This window comes from Gymnoscopelus microlampas (assembly GCF_963454915.1).
Source record: "Gymnoscopelus microlampas genome assembly, chromosome: 7".
Classification (NCBI taxonomy): domain Eukaryota; kingdom Metazoa; phylum Chordata; class Actinopteri; order Myctophiformes; family Myctophidae; genus Gymnoscopelus; species Gymnoscopelus microlampas.
Window position 1 is genome coordinate 19711513 of NC_139944.1, and position 22799 is coordinate 19734311.

Below are 22799 nucleotides of genomic sequence, written 5' to 3' on the forward strand. Positions count from 1 at the left end.
TTCGACTATGTTCTATCCCTGCTTCTGATCAGACTGAATTAAGCCATTAAGACCGGGAACGCATTTGTGTCATTTTAAATTTTCTGCGGCCAAATACATATAATTTTAGGTGGTCCTTGACATGAAAAAGTTCGAGAACTACTGATATTATAGCAACATACGGTTTTCAGAAAAATGTTAGCATTTAGAAGACATTTGTAGATTCGTTCCCGGATTGAATGGGTTAAAAGCACGCATTTCCGTGTGGCAAATGTGTCTTTCAGACACGATGCGATGCGAGAGACTATAGCCAACACCAAATCGGGACTCCTGGATCTCTGCCTTCCACTCCCTCCTATCCAGCATCAGGGTCTTGGCTTGAGAGTGAGAACATGTTGCCTTGGGTCAGCTCCCACAGTGTCAGCTTGCTCGCTACCAGTTCCGGGTTCCTGACACAGTGCCCTGCCAGCCTCATGCTTCTCTCTCTGGACCTTGTCCGTGACCCGCGGAAGGCCTCTGCCTAGGCATCTAACGATTCACTCAACTCACGATACGATTCGAATCACGATACTGGGTTCACGATACGATTTTTATTTTATTTTATTTCTCTTACACAAATTCAGTATTTTCTTCTCTTTTTTAATTTATTTTTTACAATACTGTGTTTTCTCTTATCCTCTTTTTAATACAGTAGCAAATGACTGAAAACTCTTTTTTTTAATCAATTCTCTTACAAAGATCCTGTATTTTCTTATCTTTCGTGCCCTCTACTTTTTGCATCGCAATACATTTTTTATTAAATCGAATTAAATTATCACCAGTTTGAATTGATTTTAATCGATTTACGATAAATCGTTACATGCCTACCTCCGCCCATGTTACATCAATGATTTGACACTTTAATAAAATTGAATTGAATTGAATCAAGTGCCATTCGTAGCATTCTTGTAAACAAAAAAATATGTACTGTATACTGTATGTGCGTGTGTGTATATATATACAGTACAAGAGTACATACTTACATAACCTCATTGTGCGTGTGCTTGAAGTTAGCCTAAGGGCCTGTCTTCAAGAATCTAATGTGCATATTGACTGGAGCATATTATCTCATAGACTCAAATCGAGAGCATTTTATGTTGTTTGGTATTTTATGTTCTTTGTATATCTATGGTGCTTCAAATAGAATAGTATTTCTAATAAAAATGTGCCGGGTACTGTATGTGGTCACGTGGATTTAACTGCAGACAAAACCAGCCACACTCCCAGCAGATGTATAAAGAAAAGAACACACATCAGGCAGTTCTAGGACTGTGGAATATCATAAAATGTAATTTGCAAAGTGTTGCCCTGGAGGAAATGTCATTATAACGTAGCCTCAAATGTTCAACTGAGAGTTTTTGAGATGAATAAACCATGCAGTTAATTTGTGCTTAGAATACTGTCGTCCTTTTTATGGGAGAAGGAATATGGCTCCTTAATTTATGGTGATTCAGATGAATCATTTATTGCGTGTACAGGAGGCAAATTAACTGAACTCTGCTCAGTCCTCGGCTTGGTCTATTCCCATGCTTGATAGATGGCGATGAATTTACACACATCAGTGTTTGATGAATGACACTTGTCAACCAAGAGTCTTTAACATACAGTATGACTAACTCATGTGGTCAAGTCAAGGTTAGGTGAAAGCAGGACGGAAGTTGCAATCCAATCACAGCAGGTTGTCCTGCACTCTTACAGTCTTACTAGTCACTTCCTCATACATTTTCTATCCCCCTCAGCGGTGCAGAGCAAACAGGGGGAGCGTCAAAAAGTTGAATTTGGAAACTTTATTCAAATGCGAAGCGAATTTCGGCAGCCAGCGGCCAAGTAACAATGTAGCAACCGTGTCTGCATTCAAGTGACACTTGACATCTACTCACTCGAGACTGACGGAATCAAACTTCAATATGACTCGATGGAGAGAACAGAATTTTGATAGCAAAGTTAAAGTAGCAGTAGATGTGAAATTAGTCATGATTGAGAAACTGCATGGCCTATTTCTCGTCTAAAATGTTATAGACAAGCTGCCAGAGACGGGCGCCGAGTGTATGCACTTCTACTCCCCGCCTGTCAGCTCTCCTGCTGGGCATGGCTGCTGGCTTAAAGCCGCCTGGAGCTCACACTGGACCACAACTAATCTTTTAACGGTGATATCCTATATTAAAATTAGCTAATGGGGGCGGGGCGGGGCGGCCGGCCGGCGGGCGGACCTCTGATTTGTTTCTGGCCATAAACAAATCCGATACGCCCATATATAGGCATGTCACTATGACTCAGACATAACCATGAACAAACCTGATACGCCCATATATAGGCATACATGGAGACCCGGTTGTCAAGGGCCACAGATTTGACTGCTATGCCCCTATATGGTCATGTGCATATACTGTATGGGACCGACTGACTTCACTCGTGGGAGTGCGGTGCCCGCTCGAACCTCTATTAATAGATCTGCCTTTAAGAAAATGCAAATTCACAATGAATAGCAAATACGATGCAATTATATATGGTAATAACAGATTTAATATACTGTTTTGTTGAACTGAAAACAGGGAAATATACATTTCAGACAAGCCTCTCCTTTGTTAAGGGTTGGAGCAACACGCTCACAAGCAGCAGACGTTGAGCGGACAAGCTTGGTGTCTCACTCAGGGCATGTGTAAACGCACATGCATTTAAGTAGCCTTTGGGACCAAATGGTAAGCCATGTTACCCATAGGTTAGGAGCCTAATTTCTGTTTCTGTAGCGTGAGGCAGCATGATGTACAAGTACATCCTCCAGGCCATGATGTATAAGTACACCTCTTCGGCATGATGCTAGTACAGAATGTCGCAGCGACTTATCCCCCAATCCAACCCTTGATGCTGAGTGCCAAGCAGGGAGGCAATGGGTACCACATAGGTAGGTCTTTGGTATGACCAGGCCGGGGATTGAACACCATCTTCCCAATCGCAGGGCGGACACTCTAACCACAAGGCCACTGAGCTGGTTGGCTGATGTCTCACTCAGTGCATGTCTAAACACACATGCATTTACACCAATGGTTCTCAAAGTGGGGTCCAGGGACCCCCAGGGGTCCTTGAGGGGGTTCCAGGGGGTCCCCAGCAAAACATCACTTTAACCAGTAACTCTATTTTATACTTCACCTACACAAAAATAGCTACTATATGTATACTATTTTTGAAAAATGTATAAAAATGTGAACAATCTTGGAATAATGTAGACGCTTTGTTACGCAAATCTTCTCTTCTGGGGGTCCCGGGTACAACATATTTTCAGGCGGGGGTCCTTGGCGTGTTGTGTTTTTGAACATACCTGTAATCTGTGCCCTCCACAGGTGTCCATGTGTATGTCCGCATCGCCTCATCAATGTACCTCTGTTGACCAGACAATCAATAAAAACAAAGCTCTGACCGGTGCAACAATCACATGCTCAATTCAAATTAGACCGAAGCCGCATGTTTGATCCAAAGCATGCAGAGTGAGTTAACAAGTTATTAAAAGACCAGTCTGGAAGGTGCCATTTTGGATAATGATTGAGTCTCATATATTGATGACTTGCCTCATCAACCGACTTAATGAGTGTCTTGATTTTCTTCTGGCCCGGCTTGCCATCAATCATGTCTCGACGGATCTGAACAGGGGAAAACCAGACGGGAGAGCACAAGTGTGTGAGTGAGTGTGTGTGTGTGTGTGTGTGTGTGTGTGTGTGTGTGTGTGTGTGTGTGTGTGTGTGTGTGTGTGTGTGATTGTGTGAGTGTGTGTGTGTGTGTGTGTGTGTGTGTGTGTGTGTGTGTGTGTGTGTGTGTGTGTGTGAGAGAGTGTGGTTAAACCCAACAGAATGAGTCCTAAAGGAGAGATAAATGCGATGCTGTTCTCTCAGTACCTGCTCCTTGTTGCTGTCCTCCAGTTCTGCATCCAGGAAATCCAGAGTGACGGGTTCTCTGAAGTTAATGATCTGAACACAGGAAAGGGTGGGGCAGGGGGCATCAGTTACTAGGAATAAAAGCCTGCTGATGGCGTTGCTACCTTTTGCACCTTATGTCATGTTTTTTTATGTGGACCTGCGGATGTTCAAAGATCTACAAGATCACAGCGCTGTGAAACACGATGTGAACTTGTAGATCGACTATTTTCAGTGCACAACACTGCCATGCAACTGCAGTGTACTGTCAGTATATGAATCAGGTATCAGGCTTGAGAGAGAGACAACTAAAGCTGTGTATGAATGCATTGTATTGTTGCAACGTCCAGTACCTTGGGCTGCAGGTTGGGATGCAGCAGCACGTAACCGTTTGGATCGATGGCGAAGGTGTAACCGTTGGCTCCAAGCTGTCCAGGAAAGAGGCATGGTTAAAGCTATAATCCGGGAGTTATTTAATGAATACAATTAAATGTTTAAACCCACCTGTATGGTAGAGAATGTTAATGCAATATAACTACTATATCTGCAGTGGTCGGAGGGGGTCTCCCTACTCTAAAGTTAGACCCCGGTGTCGGGTAGAAAACCGACAGGTTGACTATGTCAATAAAGTTATTTGACGCAGGACACTATAGATGTCTATAGCCTGTGCAGTGTGTGGGTTCGCTCACCCGATACGTTGGAGTCTTCCTCTTGATTTCATTAATGGCGATGTCCACTCCCATGACCCCGAGGATGAGCTGGTTCTGTGAAAAGAACAGTGTTCTCATTACAGCATTGCCATGTCCACTTACTACAGGCATGTCCAAAGTCCGGCCCAGGGGCCAATTGTGGCCATCGGGCACATTTTATATGGCCCACAGCTTCCTTCCTAAAATGTATTATTTATAGGCCGCCAGTATAGTCATGTGAAATTCATATATTGAAATTGTGTGTGTGTGTGTGTGTGTGTGTGTGTGTGTGTGTGTGTGTGTGTGTGTGTGTGTGTGTGTGATCATGCTTCCTATAGTCGCTTCTTTTGGGCTTGTTTTCATATACCTGGCCGCTTGTTTCTCTCGCAAAATCTGGCAACATTGGCCATGTGCCAATTTGAAGAATCAATAGATTAGAATGAATAAATGAGCAGTCAAACTGTTCCACAGGCTGATACTGTGAATGATCTTTGTGGGACCGCAGCCTTTTGCTTGCCATCTGACTATTTTGTCCTTCGTCACTGTCGGGGCGGAAACCTCTTATATCCATGTTTCTTTCCCCCTCGTAAATGAATGCCATACTTTCTCACACTGCAGTGTCACACAAAAGTAGCAAAAATAGCCAATCTACAAGCTCAATGCGATGCGACGTGTTTTGGGCTTGTTAATTGGCTATTCTTTTTTGCTATTTTTTAATTTGAATCCTAAAAAGTAACAGTTTTGGACAGGCTGACAGCAACACCTTGCTAACTATATCAAGAGTATCAAAACGCGACTCTGGACACGGATGCTGCAAAGAGCAACATCTCACAGTGTCAGTTAAATGGAACAGACACAAGAGGAGACGAGCTGATGTAATGTCTGTTGTCACCTCAGGGGGGAGGTGTTTGCCCAAGTTGAGCAGCAGCAGCAGGCCTGGGATGATGATGACACCATTACAAATGACTGATGATGTCGACATGATGGAGGTTCCAGGGATAAAAATATAATCATTTAACCGCCTCCAGCAGGTACTCCAACTGCTGTCATGTTTAGCACTACATAAACTACACATTTGTCATATTCTCACTATCTCTCCCTTTAACACCACAGGTGTTAAAGGGGAGATAAGCCAAATTCACCCCCCCCCCCCAAAATAATATTGTACTTGTAGTGTGGCTACCTTGGAGTTGTACGCGTCAACAGTGAGGTTGAAGACAGGCACGGTCCCAGTGATGACAAGGCCCAAACCCTGATCAAAAAGAAAAAAGGATAAATGAATTCATAATCTTATTTTGCTTTATATATTGCATTATAAATATGATTTACACAGCAATGTGTTGAAACTTATATATTTCATACTCCTGATTTCACCTAAAATAATAATAATAGCCAATCGACAAGCCAATCTACGAGCTTATAGATCTACTATTTGCACTCGTTTGGGTCCCTCGTTTGGGTGATCTTGAGCTAAAACGTTTGGGAACCCCTGCATTTTGCCACTCCATTTGATACAATTATTTATATTTGGGTCCCAAATCTACCCTGTAACAAGGGTTCATTTAACTCTGAAAGTGCACAAATGGAACCGGGTCCATTTGGTTCCATTTGTACACTTTCAGAGTTACAGACCTGTAAAGGTCCATTCGGACTCCTGATGGTCCTTGGATCCGACATTGAGAACCAGTACAGTACAGTACAGTACAGTACAGTACAGTACAGTACAGTACAGTGGATAGATAAGCTGTTAAGTGTCTCACCAGCGCGTCCTGATAGACGTTTGTCCATTGGACCTGCTTGGCTTTGGGCCCGGCCAGCACCATGGGACGACCCAGGACATCCAGGTACTCCTGGGATCAGACAAAACACAGTTCAGTTAGACAACACACCAGCACCATGGGACCACCCAGGACATCCAGGTACTCCTGGGATCAGACAAAACACAGTTCAGTTAGACAACACACCAGCACCATGGGACCACCCAGGACATCCAGGTACTCCTGGGATCAGTCAGACAACACATCAATAGGTTGAGAACGTTAATAGCTTAAGAACATTTTATTTATAAAGTGCAAGTACAACTGTGAATATTATATTTGACCCCGTTGTATAAGCCTTATAAGGGTTTCCTTTCTCACCTGCACTTATTTCTGTGTCTTTTAAATAATTGTTACCGTATACTGTTTTTATTGTGCGAATAAATAAAACAAAACAAGTTCTTTGGCGTTCTGGCTCCGCTATACATTACTCCCTGCTCAGCACATTAGAAGACAACCATTTAAGAGCACGTACGGAGATATAGATACGCCTATAAGAAACCCACCCAGGGGAAAACAGAACCCTTAGGGAAAGCTGAGCCTACTGGTGGTGCTGGGGTGGTGGGAGAAAACAAAGCACATACAGCTTTCAGTAGCACTGACAGCAAGAGGGAGTGCAATGAATCAGGTGAGCTTAAATAGTACTACAGTATATATACTTATTTGATGAATGCCATGTTTAAATTTGAATCCTAAAAGCCGAACTGCGACAAGTTGTAGCTTGTAGATCTGCTATTTTCGGGGTGCAATAGCGGTGCGCAACTAAGTATAAACTGGGCATAACCCTAACCCCTAAACCTAACCTCTAAATGTCTAACACTAATTTCCCCCATTTTCTTAAAACCATAAAATAACCATTTCTCATGTGAGGATCAGGAAAATGCTCCTCACAATGTCTATTTTCCAACGTCTACTTGTGGGGACAATTGGCCCTCACAAGTTTAGTAATGCACACACACACACACACACACAGGCTACTTTGTTTTGTTCTTTATAGAGCATATCGTGTGCAGGCGTTAAGACAGAGAGTCTGGATGGTTGTATATGTTTCAATCTGTCATAAAACTATAAGAGCCTGAACGGCTTCCTCCTCCCTGTCAGCACACTAAACCAGTGGGCCACCGGGGGCAGCGGCGTGCAGGCTCTGGGAGCAGTGCTGGAAAAACATACATTAACCAAGTACTGAGATTTTTTTATTTTATTTGTAGAAATACTACAAATTACAAGTAATATTTGATCTACAAGTTCAAATGTGAACTTGTAGATCAGCCATGTATCAGCTATTTATCAGCTATGTATCAGTATTTTAAGCTATTTTAAGCTATTTATACGAATAGCCAAAGTCTAGAATAGGGCATAAGTGGTTAATGCGTGTTTTAAAATAATAATCTAAATCTGCAAAGTAACAGCTAAAGCTGTCTGATAAGTGTAGTGGAGTAAAACAATATTTATGTACATCTCAGAGGCAATATTTGACTCTGAGATGTAGTGGGATAGATCGTATAAAGTACAGAAAAAATGGAAAACAAGTAAAAGTTGTACTTAAGTACTGTAACTTGCGAAAATGTACTCAGCTACTCTCCGCCACAGGGCCATATAACCATAAGAGCCTGTCACCACATTAAAAGCAGTGATGCCACTGGAGGCGGCAGCAGCAACAGCGCACAAGGCTCTGCGGAGACATAAAAAAAAGCCTACAGTCTTCAGCCACTCATGGCTGTTTTTCATCATTACGAAGGAGCTATTAAAAACACATTAAGGGTGTCAATGGTACGACATGCAAACAGGCCATCCTCCCCCAGTGGCTCTCTTAACTGTCAGACCAGCCACGGACGGAGGGAGGGGTGACAAAGTCCCCACCGCTAGCCGTAAGAGAGAGAGAGAGGTGAGGGGTGAGGGGTTATATCTACTAGTCATCCATCATATGTTCATCATCATAGTCTTCTCTATAGCCGCTAACATGGACTCCCGATAATGTAGATGTGTTTTGGGGGTTAATCGTGTATTGATTCGGTGTGATTGGTAAGACTATTGAGTGTGTGACCTCTTGACATTATATAGAGAGAGACTGAGAGATCCCTCTGGCTTTATTTGACCAATGTCCATCAGTAGGCCTTATCCTATCCCATCTCACTATGAGTCCATTATGACTCAGGTGGTCCGGGGGGGGGGGGGGGGGGGGCATCAAAATCAGTTAACCACTTTAACCCTCTTTTATACTAATCTATTCAAAAATGTGCCGATCCACAAGCTTGTGGACAAGGCATCGCAAATGAACAATTTTTAAAGATTTTACACAAATCTACTATTATGGGGTCTCTACAATTGTTTTTCAGATGGGGGTCCGTGGCCAAACGTTCGAGAACCACTAATGTTTTTGTTTTGTGTTGTGTGGAAAATAGCCGATCTAACGTGTCACATCTCGACACGTTCTGAGCTTGTAGATCTGCTATACTTTCACAAATGTTCACCTATTAGGTGTTCAGGCCTTTGCGGCCTTCATACCTAGATTTCCAGGTGGTCTCCACATATGGGCATGTTATGTCTGTGACATAATAACCTAAGACAAACAATGTAACGTTTTGGTATCCGTTAACATAGCGTTTGGGATGTCCCGTCCATCCCGTCCTCGAACATGGACATTACCGCGATCGTCCGTGATCCTCCATTATCGGCCAACTTTGTTAACAAGTAAGGTTAGGATGTTGCTGTTTCTTGTTGCTACTGGTCTAATCTTTTTTTGCTTCGATGCATTTATTTCATGTTATTTACATGTAGATTTAAAGGAGTAGTTCACCCAAAACATTACTTATTTTCTATCAAATACAAACCCCATGAAGCCTTGAATTTTGTCCCATTCCTAAGCCAATCATTTGATGATGGGGTGGCTGGTGAGTAGGAGACTCAATTGAGTCATTTGAGTCTCCTACAAATGTGTAATTGATAGAAAATAAGTATTTCTTTGGGTTAACTACTCCTTTAAGCTCTGACATTTATGTCAGGCATACTCTAGTACGTCTGGAGTCTGGCTATTCGCTTATTTTGGACTGAAAATGATTTCTGTTAATTATTTTTGCTCTGTTGGAAAATAACGGGATCCGAGATCACTAGCTCTGTTTCACATGGGGACACATGGTAAAAAAAATCACTTTTTAGGACATTTTGCATTCTTTAACTTTGCGTTGTTATGACGTCCGCCTGCAAAGCACATTTAATAATGTAGGATTATGACATTTTGTGTCCCAAAACTAGGACACCAGGTTGAAAGTGGGTAAATTGATGGTGTAGAGTTCTGTTATTAAATTAGCTACAGCTTTCTTCAATATCGTACATATTTAATACTGGGTCAAATATAATGTACATTCACATTAGCATATAGTAGGTACAGCATGCGGCAACAGTAAAAAAAAAACACACACAACTGCAGTTGGCAAATTTCCATCCATTTTTACAGTGAAATATAGGAAGTGCTATTGGCACCTTTGTGACCCCGGTTCCAATCCTTTTTGTATCAATCATGCACACACACAAAAGGGGGCCTCCCCGAGCACAGAGCTATTTCAGTATTACACTTTTGACCGTTTGTTATTCATCGCTTGAGCACTGAGGTGCTGACAGGCGTAACCTATTCTATTATTAGCTCGCTAAAAGTCCGGTTTAACGCGCCACAGGGAGATATTCCATCAGGGCAAATGACAGCCAGACCTTTTCACGGGATATAGGGGAAATTTTCCGCCTGACTAGAATAATCTTTAGAGCAGTAAAAAAGCCAAGCGAGCAGGGGATAGGTGGGCCAAAGGAACCGGAGCCGCACACGACTCGAGACGCAAGCATTTGCCGCTGGAAATTAAGCCAATGCGGAAGTACTGAAAAAGTTCCTATTTATCGATATCACAATGAAAATACATTTGTAAATGTTTAAAATATATATATATATATGTCATAGGTCAACATTTGGCAAAAATATTTATATTTTTTTCACATTCATCTTTTTTTTCTTTTTTGTTAAAATGTTTGAGTAGCCAATAATTTTTCACCCCTTTTTTGTTCCAATTTAGTTGTTATGCCAATTCATTCCTCCCCACACATATTTCTGTGTTGTCACTGTCAACTGCCAGTGAGGAGCCCCCACCGGGAGGAAGTAGGGCCTTCGTCCTACTCCTCCCGCCCACCACTCCCTGCTGACAGGTGCCGCCCCAGCACGTAGGAGTACGTGCAATGACAATTATCACCCGCACGACTTCCCTCCCCCCAACACGGGCCAATTGTGTTCGCATAGACGCCCGACAAAGCCGGATGCACCACGGTGGATTCAAACCCACAACCTCCGTGGTGGTGGGCAGGGACTTCACCACTGCGCCACCCAAGCGCCCTCATCAATCTTTTAATATCAATGTTTTTTATTATCATTAAAATCGTAGTATTTCGCCAATTGTTTTGGGGCCGGACCACTTGCAATATCCTTACGGCCCACCAGTGGGCCCCGGGCCCACAGTTTGGGGAACCGCCGTCCTACACACTTAGATCTGCATGGGTCAGAGAAGGGACATGGCGCTCGCAAAGAGGGGTCACGACTCACCACGGATGAAATATTGATGCCGTATATCTTAGCCGCCGAATAACCCTGACACACGCCAAGAACAACTGTTCGCATGTGAGACGCAATGAAAGCGTGAGCGTATGAATAATAATTTGGGACCGCCATCTGTTCTTTGATGCTGACGAGATGTCGCGCTCCCTGTCAGGCGCGATGAGGGCGCGCGCCGTTGAAGGACAGAGTATGGTTAAATAATATTAAAAACCCAGATGTGTCTGCTGGCACTGTGTGTCGTTGCTGTCGGTCAGAAACCTTGTATCTCCATATCTTTCAAAAAGATATTCGTAAATGAATGCCCTACTTCGTCACACTACAGTGTCACACAAAAGTAGAAAAAACTGCAGATCCACAAGCTCACAACGCGTCACAATGCGCCGCTTGCTTGGGGGAGAGAATTTTGACCGTCAGGGTCAAAATTTGTGTCAAACCAGAAACGGGGTTTGTGTCAAAGGTTGTGTCTAACCTAGACACAGGAGCCAAACGTCTCAATAGAAGAGCAGAGAGACCAAATACAACCACCCAAATTGTATAAGCTATATTGTATTAACGTACTCTACCATACAGATTGGACAAAATTAAATTAAATTAAGAATATTTGCTGACGCTGCTGTGGTAGGAGACCAATGCAAAACTATATAAAAGAATAATATAAACTCCAAAACCACTCTCACAGTGTAATCACTCAGAGGCCTACTGATGATCCAGAGAATGTTTTAAAAGTATAGCGTCTTGTTAAGATTGGTCTCCTATTAACTTCAATTAGTCAAATATTGGATTATTGGCTCAGGAATGCAACAAAAACAAAGAATCTCCATGTATTCAAGGCTTCAAGGGGTGCGTAATTGATAGAAAATAACTAATTTTCTGGGTGAAGTATTCCTTTTAAGTGTGTCTGTGGGTTTTATAAATATTGAACCAAGGAAAAGTATAAACAAGAGCTTGTGACTAAATGATAACACCAGGATCCACTGGAAGGTTCTTTTTCCCATTCCCTGAAAGGAATAACCATTTTGGACATGCAAGGTTTCCACACGACGATGACGGACAGAAGGACAGGAGTATGGTTAAATAATAGAAAAACCCCACATATGTCTGCTGGCCGCCTACTGTATATATGAACGGTCCTCAGCCACACACACACACACACAAACACACACACCTGCTGCAAGGAAAACCTATTAGATTAAGTGGCAGTTCTCGGAATATAAATATACGCCTGAGTTAATGGAACAGCTGACGGTCTATTCTGGGGGGCCTGATCGCTCCGCGGGGTGGATGGGGGGGATAGCACCCCCCACACACCCCTCCCTTCTCCTTCCCCCCCAGCAAACTGAGTCAATTTCTACATCTGGAATGAGGTTATCCCAGGGGGGTCTCTACACCCTGCTTGTGCCTCCCAGCACAGGGAAGAAGGGGTGGGGGTGGGGGGGGTGAGCAGTCATGGGTGTGTGTGAGACGCCTGAGGTTTGTGTGCACGTGTGTGTGTGTGTGTGTGTGTGTGTGTGTGTGTGTGTGTGTGTGTGTGTGTGTGTGTGTGTGTGTGTGTGTGTGTGAATGTTTGTACTTGTACCACATGTCCCCACGAGTACAGAATTTGAGAAATAGACCATTTTCTGTTTTATGGTTAAAAAATATTTTTAGGGTTAGATTTAGGATTAGGAACAGATTCCCGGTTGGGATTAGGGTTAGGATTAGGCATTTAGAGATTAGGTTTAGGGGTTGGGGTTAGAGTTATGCCTGATTTATACTTAGTTGTAATTGCCGGTATCGCGCATCGAAAATAGCAGATCTACAGTACAAGCTCACAACGCGTCTCAGCACGACACGTTGAGAGCTTGTAGATTTCTTTCCTTCAGGGTTAGGGATTTCCACTTCCAAAATGGCGTTTGTCCTCACAAGTATGTAAGTATAGTTAGTATGTGCGTGTGCATGTGTGTGCGTATGCATAATATCACATATTATGTGAGAAACGCAGGGACTGATCGAGGGAAGATGAATTAAGCAGCTCAGCGAGCTTCTACACAGATCCTAGGAGACAGGACGGGGACATGAGCGTCTTTATCTCTCCATCTCCACGTTCCATACGTCCTTCCTATAAACCACAGCCATCCTGCTGTGCTCCCATATGTCAGTTCGTTATGGAGTATTTACACACATATCTGCAAATCTGCATATACTGTACTTACATTATCATCAAAGAAAGTCTTTGATGTTGAACTTTGGTAGAACTTTGGGTTACACGGCTATCTGGGTGTGATATCATTTCTTGTGTTACCAGTGGCGTCATTTCAGCAACGGCTAAGGTACGGCAAGGTCACCTGACAGCAGCATCGATAGCTCATTTCATTTCATCTACGACATTTTTCAGGCCAAGGACCCCTTAGCTGAGAGAGAGAGATAAAGCAGGGACCCCCACTACATATTGTTTAAAATTGTGTTGCAGATTAAACTTTTCCATAGATTTCATAGATAGCTTCATTGTTTAACAGCACTATCATTGCTTGTCTCCACATGATCTGTTCTATTAATATGTCGGATTCACGTTAATGTGTATTTCCAGACATTTAACCACTTATACCCTCAATACTTACTAAACTTGACCTTTGGCTCTGTACTTGGTGAATGTTGCCCCCAGAATAGGGATGCTATGGTTCAAGTGGTTAATGTAAAATGTATATAAAAAGTTGCTATCACACAAAGGTTTGGCGGCCCCCCTGTAGTAACTGTCCCCAAGGTTGTGTTCTTTCCACAACATATCCTGTATACCGGTATACTAATAATTGCAGAAGTCAGCATGCCAACATTGTTAAATTTGCAGATGATTCTGTGATTGTTAGTCTTGTTAGTTGATTGTTAGTTAGTGATAGAGAGGCCAGCCATGGCTCATTTGTAGATGGTGTGAGGAGGCATTCCTACAACTTAATGTCACAAAGACTAAAGACATGTGCATTGGTTTTAGACCATCTCCATCAACTCCTCAGAGTTGTGTCATAAATGGCCAGACACTGGATTTGGTAACCACTTCGATTCCATTATTGACAATCGTCTGAAATTTTACACTGGAATGCTGTGTAAGAAAGGTCAACAGCACCTCTTATGAAAGCTCTTAAGGAAGCTAGACAAATTTCAGGTGGATAATTAATTGATGGATTTAGTTCTACAGGGCTTTCATAGAGTCTGTTATCTCCTTTTCTGTCATTTGTTGGTAACCTTGGCGTTAGAAATGACAGAGAAATGCCCTTAACGGGGTTGTGAGGGGGCCTAGCACGATTGTGGGGGTATAAATCAGCTGTCTGAGTCATATATATGACAAACAGGTGCTTAAGAAAGCGTTATCTATTAGAGCAGACAGCTCTCATTCCCAAGCCCTGAATACAGGCTCTTGCGTTCTGGCCAACGGTTAGATGCCCCTGCGACTAGAAACAACAGGTACAAATTCTCATTTATACCTACTTCCATTCATGCTATCAATGATGGAAGCAGGAGGAGGAAGCTGTTGTTCAGCTGTAGGGGACAGTTGACTTGCCCATCTCCATCTGGGAGGATGGTAATGATGAGCTGTTTCTCTTTCTTTCGTTTCCTATGGTGCAATATGGTCGTGGTCTGCTGTCCACTATTATGGAGGTGGTGGGTGGGAGGTGGTTGTTGTTGCCTTGCTGCTGGGGACACTTATACTAATACTATATAATAAGTAGTATTATCTGGATCTTGTGACCATGTCTATGTTATTGTTTATGTATTGTATGTTTATGTGTGTTTAATGTGTTTTAGAGTTCTTATTATCTGCTGTAGCATAAATTGCCCAGTTTGGGACATAATAAGAAACTTCACCTTGACATTGACCTCTGAGGACCCCCTAGGGGTCCCGAATGCCCTGTTGAAGACCCCTGGTCTACAGGCTAAAGCAACAACTACAATGTAACATGACGAATTTGCGTAAATGCCTTGAGACAACTTTCAAATGCACTCTATTTTTATTGTAGAATGCATCCAGGGATGACAGCTTCTTTTATCTTTTATATCCAACTAAACGATTTGCATTTGTAGTTATTTTACAATCATTTAATGCCACAATAATCAATAATATTTTAACAAGTAAATTGATATTTTGACCAGGGAGCCAAGCTACAGTATGGCATACCTTGCCATTTGTGTGTTACACAAGTTTTGGTGACCTATCAATTCTTGTTCTGCTATATGTGCTATAAAAACTTCTGGTAAGGTCAAGATAACATTAAAACAAGCCGATTTACTTACTAAAAATTAAGTACCATGACCAACCCCTCTCTACACTCTCTTGTCTGAAATAAAGCATAACATGTCCCCCATCCCCAAAAACTATCTGTGGACATGATGTGACCGAGTTAGGTAGGTAATTAAAAATAATCATACTCGTAGCTTGAAAGAGGGTATAGGACTCAATGGGAAATCTCTCATGGGTTAGGGATTTTTCTTTTTTTACTATAAAGGCCATCTGCTTGCTTGGGAATACAATGCTGGACAACACATTCAATTTCATTTGTTCAGGGCAGCGACATCAGCCAAGTTAAACTGCCTGGTACGCAAACCAAAACTTTCACATCGGTGTGGTTATGCAGTTTCCATGAGAACATAATCTGCATTTTAATAAAAATCCAAGCAGGCACACTTTTTAAATATACTGTACTGTAATATAATATTGACAGAATACGCTTTGTTTGCATTCACATCTTGGGTAATAATGTGATTTTTTGTTTTGTAACGAGAGTGAACTGAATCTTTAATTCCAGAGCTCAGAAGCAACAGATAAAGATGGGCAATTTGTTATCTGTATGTCATGATGCACATTGTTCTACCATAGTTCAATGGCTTTAAGTACAGGGCTTACAACGCGTATAGCGTTGCTGTCGTGCAGAAACCTTGTATCTCCATATTTCAACTTTTTGTGTTTTTTTCATTAATGAATGCCCTACTTCATCGCACTGAAGTAGTAAAAATAGCCGATGTACAAGCTCACAACGCATTGCGATGCGACGCGTTGTGAGCTTATAGATCTGCTATTTTTACAATTTGAATTTGTTTTAATAATAATACAAAAATAATAATAATGGTTTTGGACATACAAGGTTTCCATCCAACAGCGACGACAGAATAAAGCATAATACAACACATAATACCACATCTCACCTGGGTGTTGATTCTTATGGCGCCGATAGATGGAATCTCAAAGTAGTAACCTGATAATAAAGGAGAGACCAGTCAATATGCTGTATAATCATGACAGTCAAGCGAGATTTATACTTACCATTAGTAGTTGTATAACGCCATGGTGTACACTCGCATTTTCTATATGTAACCAAAGCGCCTAATAATCATGAATAAATACACCATGTTGCTCACGAAAAAAAAAAAGACAACAAATACAAATAACATACAACAAATCAAATCTTTTCAAGTTCTTACATGCAACACCATCAGCACCAGGCGGGCAAAGAGCAGTGGTTGTAACTAAGTATATTTACTCAAAAACTGTTACTCCACTGCAATTATTTGGCAGCTTTACTTACTAGTGACTTTGCAAATTTTGATATATTTTTTGTACAAAACGTACATTTCCACTTAAACCCTATTTTATACTTTATGCGACGTGTTATGAGCTTGCAGATCTGCTATTTTGGCAAGATTTCGGCAATTATTTTTAAATAACGAGTACATCTAATTTTGGTATTTAAGTATATTTTGATGCCAATACTTTTGTACTTTTAAGTACCATTTTGAATACAAGCCTTTTACTTGTTACAGAGTATTTCCATATGGTGGTAATGATGCTATACTTTAACTTAAGTAAAACGATCTGTGGTACTTCTGTACCACCACTGTCCGTTTGTTTGTGTAATGAAAATCGAATCTATTCAAGTTATTATAGGTGCATGTAAACGCCATCAGTGCGAGCTGATCATGCAGGAGGCTATAGGCGGGCGGGGAGCTGGCCCTGCTGACCCCCAGCCTCTCATCATTGTTCTGCTGGATGTTAAATCCAGGGGGGGGGCTCATTGGGAATGCTGCAGAGCCCCCAGGCGGAGAGCGCTGATTAGGGACGGAGGAGGAGAGCGGGCCGACTGGGTCAATAACCACCCGCTCCCACCAAGTTATTAAAGCCACGAGTGTTTATACAAAGAGGCGCGAAATGGAGAGACAACATGCCCGGAATGTTAAGAGGCAGAGAGAGAGAGATGACTGTCGTTTATCCCATTCAATCCCGGAACGCATGTGTGTCATTTTAGATTTCTTTGGCTATTCAAAAATATTATTATTATTATTATTATTAAATTATCATTTTGGGTGGTCCTTGACATGAAAAACGTTTGAGAACCACTGATATTATAGCAACATACGTTTTTTCCCCCCCGAGAAGCAAAGATCTGAGTTAAAAATGTTCACAAAAACATATATATTCAAAGATTTGCACACATTTTCTCGATTTGAAAAATAATAATTGTACATCTACAAGCTCGTAGCGCGGCACTCGGTGCCGCTATGAGCTTGTAGATCTGCTATTTTTTAACAGCCAAAGCAGGGCCGGATCTACCATATGGGCACTTTGGGCACGTGCCCAGGATCACCTGGGCATCAGGGGGCACAAGAAAAAAAAACTTTTTTTTTTTTTTTTTTTTTCACAAAACAATTCCCCATCTTGCAGTTATCTAATACGAATGAAATAAATAAATGATGTCAAATGTCAAATGAGCGGGCGCATGAGGGGGGGGGCCCCATTGCAGTTCCAGTGCCCAGGGGCACTGAGACGTGTTATTCCAGCCCTGAGCCAAAGACATCTAAAATAACACAGATGCGTTCCCGGATTGAATGGGTTATTTGGAGAACATTATGCACTCTTGCTACGGTGGCTTGTTGCACAGATGTTCTCATTGCTTCATTGGTATGGGTGTCCACGCAAGGCACACATACACACACACACACACACACGTTTCTATTACTATACTTGTGAGGACATCAACAATGTCGGACGGCGATGTTATCAATGCCATTCCACAGTTTTTTCTTTGCCACTTTTAACCCTAAACCTAAAGCCGAAATAGCCGATCTATAAGGTCAAGCTTATAGATCGGCTATTTTCGGCACCGACGTGCAATTAAATATAAATCAGTCATAACTCCAACCCTAACCCTGAAACCTAACTCTACAGTAAATGCTTTATCTTATCTCCTCACGCACGCACGCACGCACGCACGCGCACGCGCACACGCACACACACACACACACACACACACACACACACACACCCGGAACGCATCTTTATTCCAAGAACACAGTTCGTTCTATTGCTTCTGGTTGTCTGCCAGAGAAGGTGACATCTATAGTTGTGGGTCAATTGGTGACTAAAAGCGCGGAGAGAGAATCAGTGTCACTGTAGAAGCTGAAGATGTAATGTTCCGCTACCTGAGCTAAAACAGCACAGCCCTACTTGTCACCAGGAAATGTGGAATTTTGTGATTTATTTGCCTAATGAAAACCATCAACAGCCACCCGTTTCTCTCTTCCAACTTCATGGCTCTATTTGGGCATGTTTACGACAGCTTACGTTGAACTACAACCACCATCGCAGTAAAAAATGGGGAGTCGGGTCCATATTTGCCGGCTTTAGAATTGATTTTAAGTTTTTACTCATAAAGATTAATGTTCTGGAGGGTTCTGTAGTCTGTGAACCAATCTGTGAGCTGGGGGGGGCAGCGTGACTCAAAGACACTGCTTATTGAGTGTGTCGTACTGTAAGAGCTCCTGGGTTTTTCAAAAGCCCTTAGATCCAGAAAAGGTTTGGAACCACAGTTACTCAACGGCGGGTCCGGGGACCACCTGGGGTGTAACTCTGACCTACTCTCAGAGTTAAATAAACGCTGAGGATCCCAGAGATAAAACCTTGCGTCAAATGGGAGTCCGTGGCCCAATGCATGTCAAACTGGGGGTCCTTGAAATGAGAAAGGTTGAGAATCACTGAACTAAACTATTACTGCAACCCCAATCTATACTATATTTAGTGGACTAAAACTAGACTAAAAGTAAAACATTTCAGGTGACTAAAATATGACTGAAACTAAACAGAATTTTATTCAAAAGACTATGACTAAAACTAAATCAAAATTTGCTGTCAAAATCAACACTGGTTGGAGCGCCCAGCCAAGGCAGATGCACAGAGGATTACTCTAACCACTCGCCTAGCCGGTGGTGGGCAGGACTTTTTATCAGATGGGTGCGGTGCCGTGTGCATTTTCAGAGCATGTTTATTTTAATGATCAATCAATAGATCGTGTTCCAGCTTGGGGTAATGGTATTAACATACTGTAGTACTACTTTACTGTAAGTTCCTATTTATCGGTTTCACAGTGACAGTTAATTTTTCAAGGTTTTAAAGAAATAAATACCTATTTTTTTTTAACATTAAGTATTAGTTAGGCTATATTATCGATACAATCTTAGGTTTTCCAATTATTTGGGGGCCCACTTGCAATTATTTGGGCCCCGGCACACAGGTTGAGAATTGCTGGCATAAATAAAATATACTGTAAATGAGATGAAATTGAATCTCCAATGTAAAAAATGTCACAATTCTTTTCCACAATACTCATGCCTACTAATTTGTCTTGCGTTATTCCCCCACAAGTGAGCAACAAGTGGTGTCTGTGTCTTGTTCAGCCACACAGGGAGAAATGCCGGAGCCAAGAAAGAGAGAGACTTGTTTCTCCTTAAGAAGGGATTGCAGCTCAAACCAAGTGAGACAACAGCCTGGCCTGGGATTTAAGAGAGAGAGAGAGAGAGAGAGAGAGAGAGAGAGAGAGAGAGAGAGAGAGAGAGAGAGAGAGAGAGAGAGAGAGAGAGGAGGGATCTGTGTCTGTGCGTGCTGGGGTGTGTGAGCTTACAGTTATTGTCGCTGTCGGGCAAAGACCTCGTAACTCCATATTTCAACTTTTCATGTTTTTGTTTGGGTGTAAATTAATGCCCTCGTCATACTACAGTGTACAGCTTGTAGAGCTTGTAGATCTACAATTATTTGCTATTTTTTGTTAAGTTAAAGGAGTAGTTCACCCAAAAAATGACTTATTTTCTATCAATTACACACCCCATGAAGCCTTGAATTCATAGAGATTTTTTTAGTTTTTGTCTCATTCCTAAGCCAATAGTTTGATGACCAACAGAGTCTTAAATTATTGGCTTAGGAATGCGACAAAAACAAAAAAAAGATCCATTATCTGAATTAATTTCCATTAATTCAAGGCTTCGTGGGGTGTGTAATTGATAGAAAATAAGTAATTATTTGGGTGAACTACTCGTTTAAAGTGATTAAGTGTGTCTGTGGATTTTATAAATATTGAACCAATGAAAAGCATTAACAAGAGCTTGCGACAACTAGCCTGGCAGCATTGCCAGGAACGTGTGAGTGAATCCACATTATCAGTCTGGAAATGCAATGCCAGGCTATGCGACAACTACACTGGATCAATTGGAAGACAGGTTATTTTTTTTCCTCCTCCATTTTCTGAAAAGTAACAGTTTTTTTTGGACATACAAGGTTTCCGCCCGACCGCGAGGATATTGGACATGCGTCTGTCATGGGCGAAGGGCTAACAGTGTTCCACTGTGTCAGGGAGCTGCACTCTGTTCGGGTGTGATACCAAAAGAGTAATAAGTAGTGCTAGATGTAAGGGCAGCTCCTCAGAGGCCCAAGCCTTGTCAACACTATTGTCTAGCCACAGAAACCTTGGTAGACATGCTGGTGATCTGCTCCAGCAGTGAACAGTAGAGTGAGCATGTTGGCACTGAGGCGTAATCCTGGACTCCCCCTACAGTCTGACAGAGGGATGACACAGTTATCACCCAGCTGCCAGATTCCTCCTGCTAATTAACCCGTTAAGACCGGAAACGCATCTGTGTCATTTTAAGATTTCTTTGGCTATTCAAAAATAGCAGATATACAAGCTCATAGCGCGGCACCTGCGCTTTAAATCCTTGAAAAATGAATTGTCACTGTGAAACCGATAAATAGGAACGTACAGTTAAGTAGGACTATGTTAGTACCATTGCCCCATGCTGGAACACAATCGATTGATTGATCATCAACCCATTTAATTCCGGGAACGCATCTGTGTCATTTTCGATTTTAGTCATATTTTATACTTTGGCTATTCAAAAATAGCAGATCTACAAGCTCATAGGGCAGCACCAAGTGCCACGCTATGAGCTTGTAGATCTGCTATATTTTTTTTGTGTGTGTGTGTGTGTGTGTGTGTGTGTGTGTGTGTGTGTGTGTGTGTGTGTGTGTGTGTGTGTGTGTGTGTGTGTGTGTGTGTACTTGTGATATTTTGCTTGTGAGGGCAAAATGTCCCCACAAGTGTAGTAGAATTTGAAAAATAGACATTGTGAGGAGCATTTTCCTGGTCCTCATAAGAGAAATGGTTGTTTTATGGTTAAATAAAATATCGTCTCTGTCGGGTGGAAACCTCCAAAACTGTTACTTTTCAGGATTCAATTTCAAGAGTAGCAAAAGAAACAGATCTACAAGCTCAAAACACGGCACAAATTGCAGATCTGCCACTTTTGTGTGACGCTGCACTGCAGTATGATTAAGAAGGGCATTCATTTATGAAAAAACACACAAAGTTAGAATATGGAGATAAGAGGTTTCTGTCCGACAGCAACGATATATTAAATATAAATGTTTTTAGAGTTAGGCTTAACTATTACTTTCAGATTTTAGATCTACATGTTGGGGTTAGAGCTTTCCTTTTTGTATTCACTTGTACGCCATATGTTGTAGGTTGTAGGCCGATCTACAAGCTTGTAGATTGTCTGTTTTCAGCTATTTTCAAAGTCTTCCTGGCAACGTCCTCACAAGTATAGTAATACAAATGTGTGTGTGTGTGTGTGTGTGTGTGTGTGTGTGTATGTGTGCGCGCGCGCTTCTGCGTGTGTGTGCACTCGTGTGGTGGGGCTACTTCTGAATCTCTTGGCTCGACTGGCAATGAACTAATGGGGAGCAGTTAGCTCCAGGAAAGACAGCCACAGGCTCCTGTTGAAGTAGCAGCATGGCCTCAAATATCTACAAAATCCAGTGTCCAAGAGAGCATGTACAGTAGGAGGTGGAAAGGTAGAGACTGATCACAACCTGAGGATTTTACGTCTCAACATGGCAGCGCAACACGTCGTGAGCTTGTCAATCTGCTATTTCCATTGTGTGACACAGACGCGCGACTAAGTATACAGCAAATCACCCTTAATTGAGTCATACCAATGATCTGATGGTTTGGCTGGGCCACGCGCAGAGACCCCCAACTGTTTTAACATTGCCTGGGGTTTGTTGCATAATTTCAGGGTTCCGGATAGTGTCACGCTGAGATCAAGAACAACTCCAGTCTATAAAGACTTCACTCATTGACGCTTTGTAAGTATGGGTGGGCTTATGTTTTGGTTGTATCAAAACCATACACCGTAAAGAAATATGGACAATGCTACGCCATTGGTTTCTATAGACCGTAAATGAAGCCCTATTTTTCAGCAATTTCAAATCCGGCATCTTTCTATATCCGATCCGAAATGCAACCGGAAATCAATGCTATTGCCTGCAACCACAGCGAGAGCGGGTCTTCACTCGGTAGAACCAGTAGAAACCCTAGAAACATACCCTACTTTACAATTCTATTCTATTTTTGAATTGACTTTCACTCCAGAACATTTCAAAGACAAATATTGTACTTGAACATTGAACATTTTTGGCAAGGGAAAA

At 42.1% G+C, this 22799-nt stretch overlaps 1 protein-coding gene across 2 annotated transcripts in view; it reads right to left on the reverse strand.

Moving 5' to 3' along the window:
• cacna2d2a (calcium channel, voltage-dependent, alpha 2/delta subunit 2a) overlaps positions 1-22799 on the reverse strand; it is a 278517-nt gene that overhangs the window by 16935 nt on the left and 238783 nt on the right. For both annotated transcript variants that reach the window (XM_084061443.1, XM_084061442.1), the window contains exons 14-21: positions 16193-16242; positions 6373-6462; positions 5796-5864; positions 4613-4687; positions 4277-4351; positions 3906-3977; positions 3582-3653; positions 3335-3396 (exon numbers count right to left, since the gene is read on the reverse strand). In XM_084061443.1, the coding sequence (XP_083917569.1) occupies positions 3335-3396; positions 3582-3653; positions 3906-3977; positions 4277-4351; positions 4613-4687; positions 5796-5864; positions 6373-6462; positions 16193-16242 (565 nt within the window). The remainder of the gene's footprint in view (positions 1-3334; positions 3397-3581; positions 3654-3905; positions 3978-4276; positions 4352-4612; positions 4688-5795; positions 5865-6372; positions 6463-16192; positions 16243-22799) is intronic.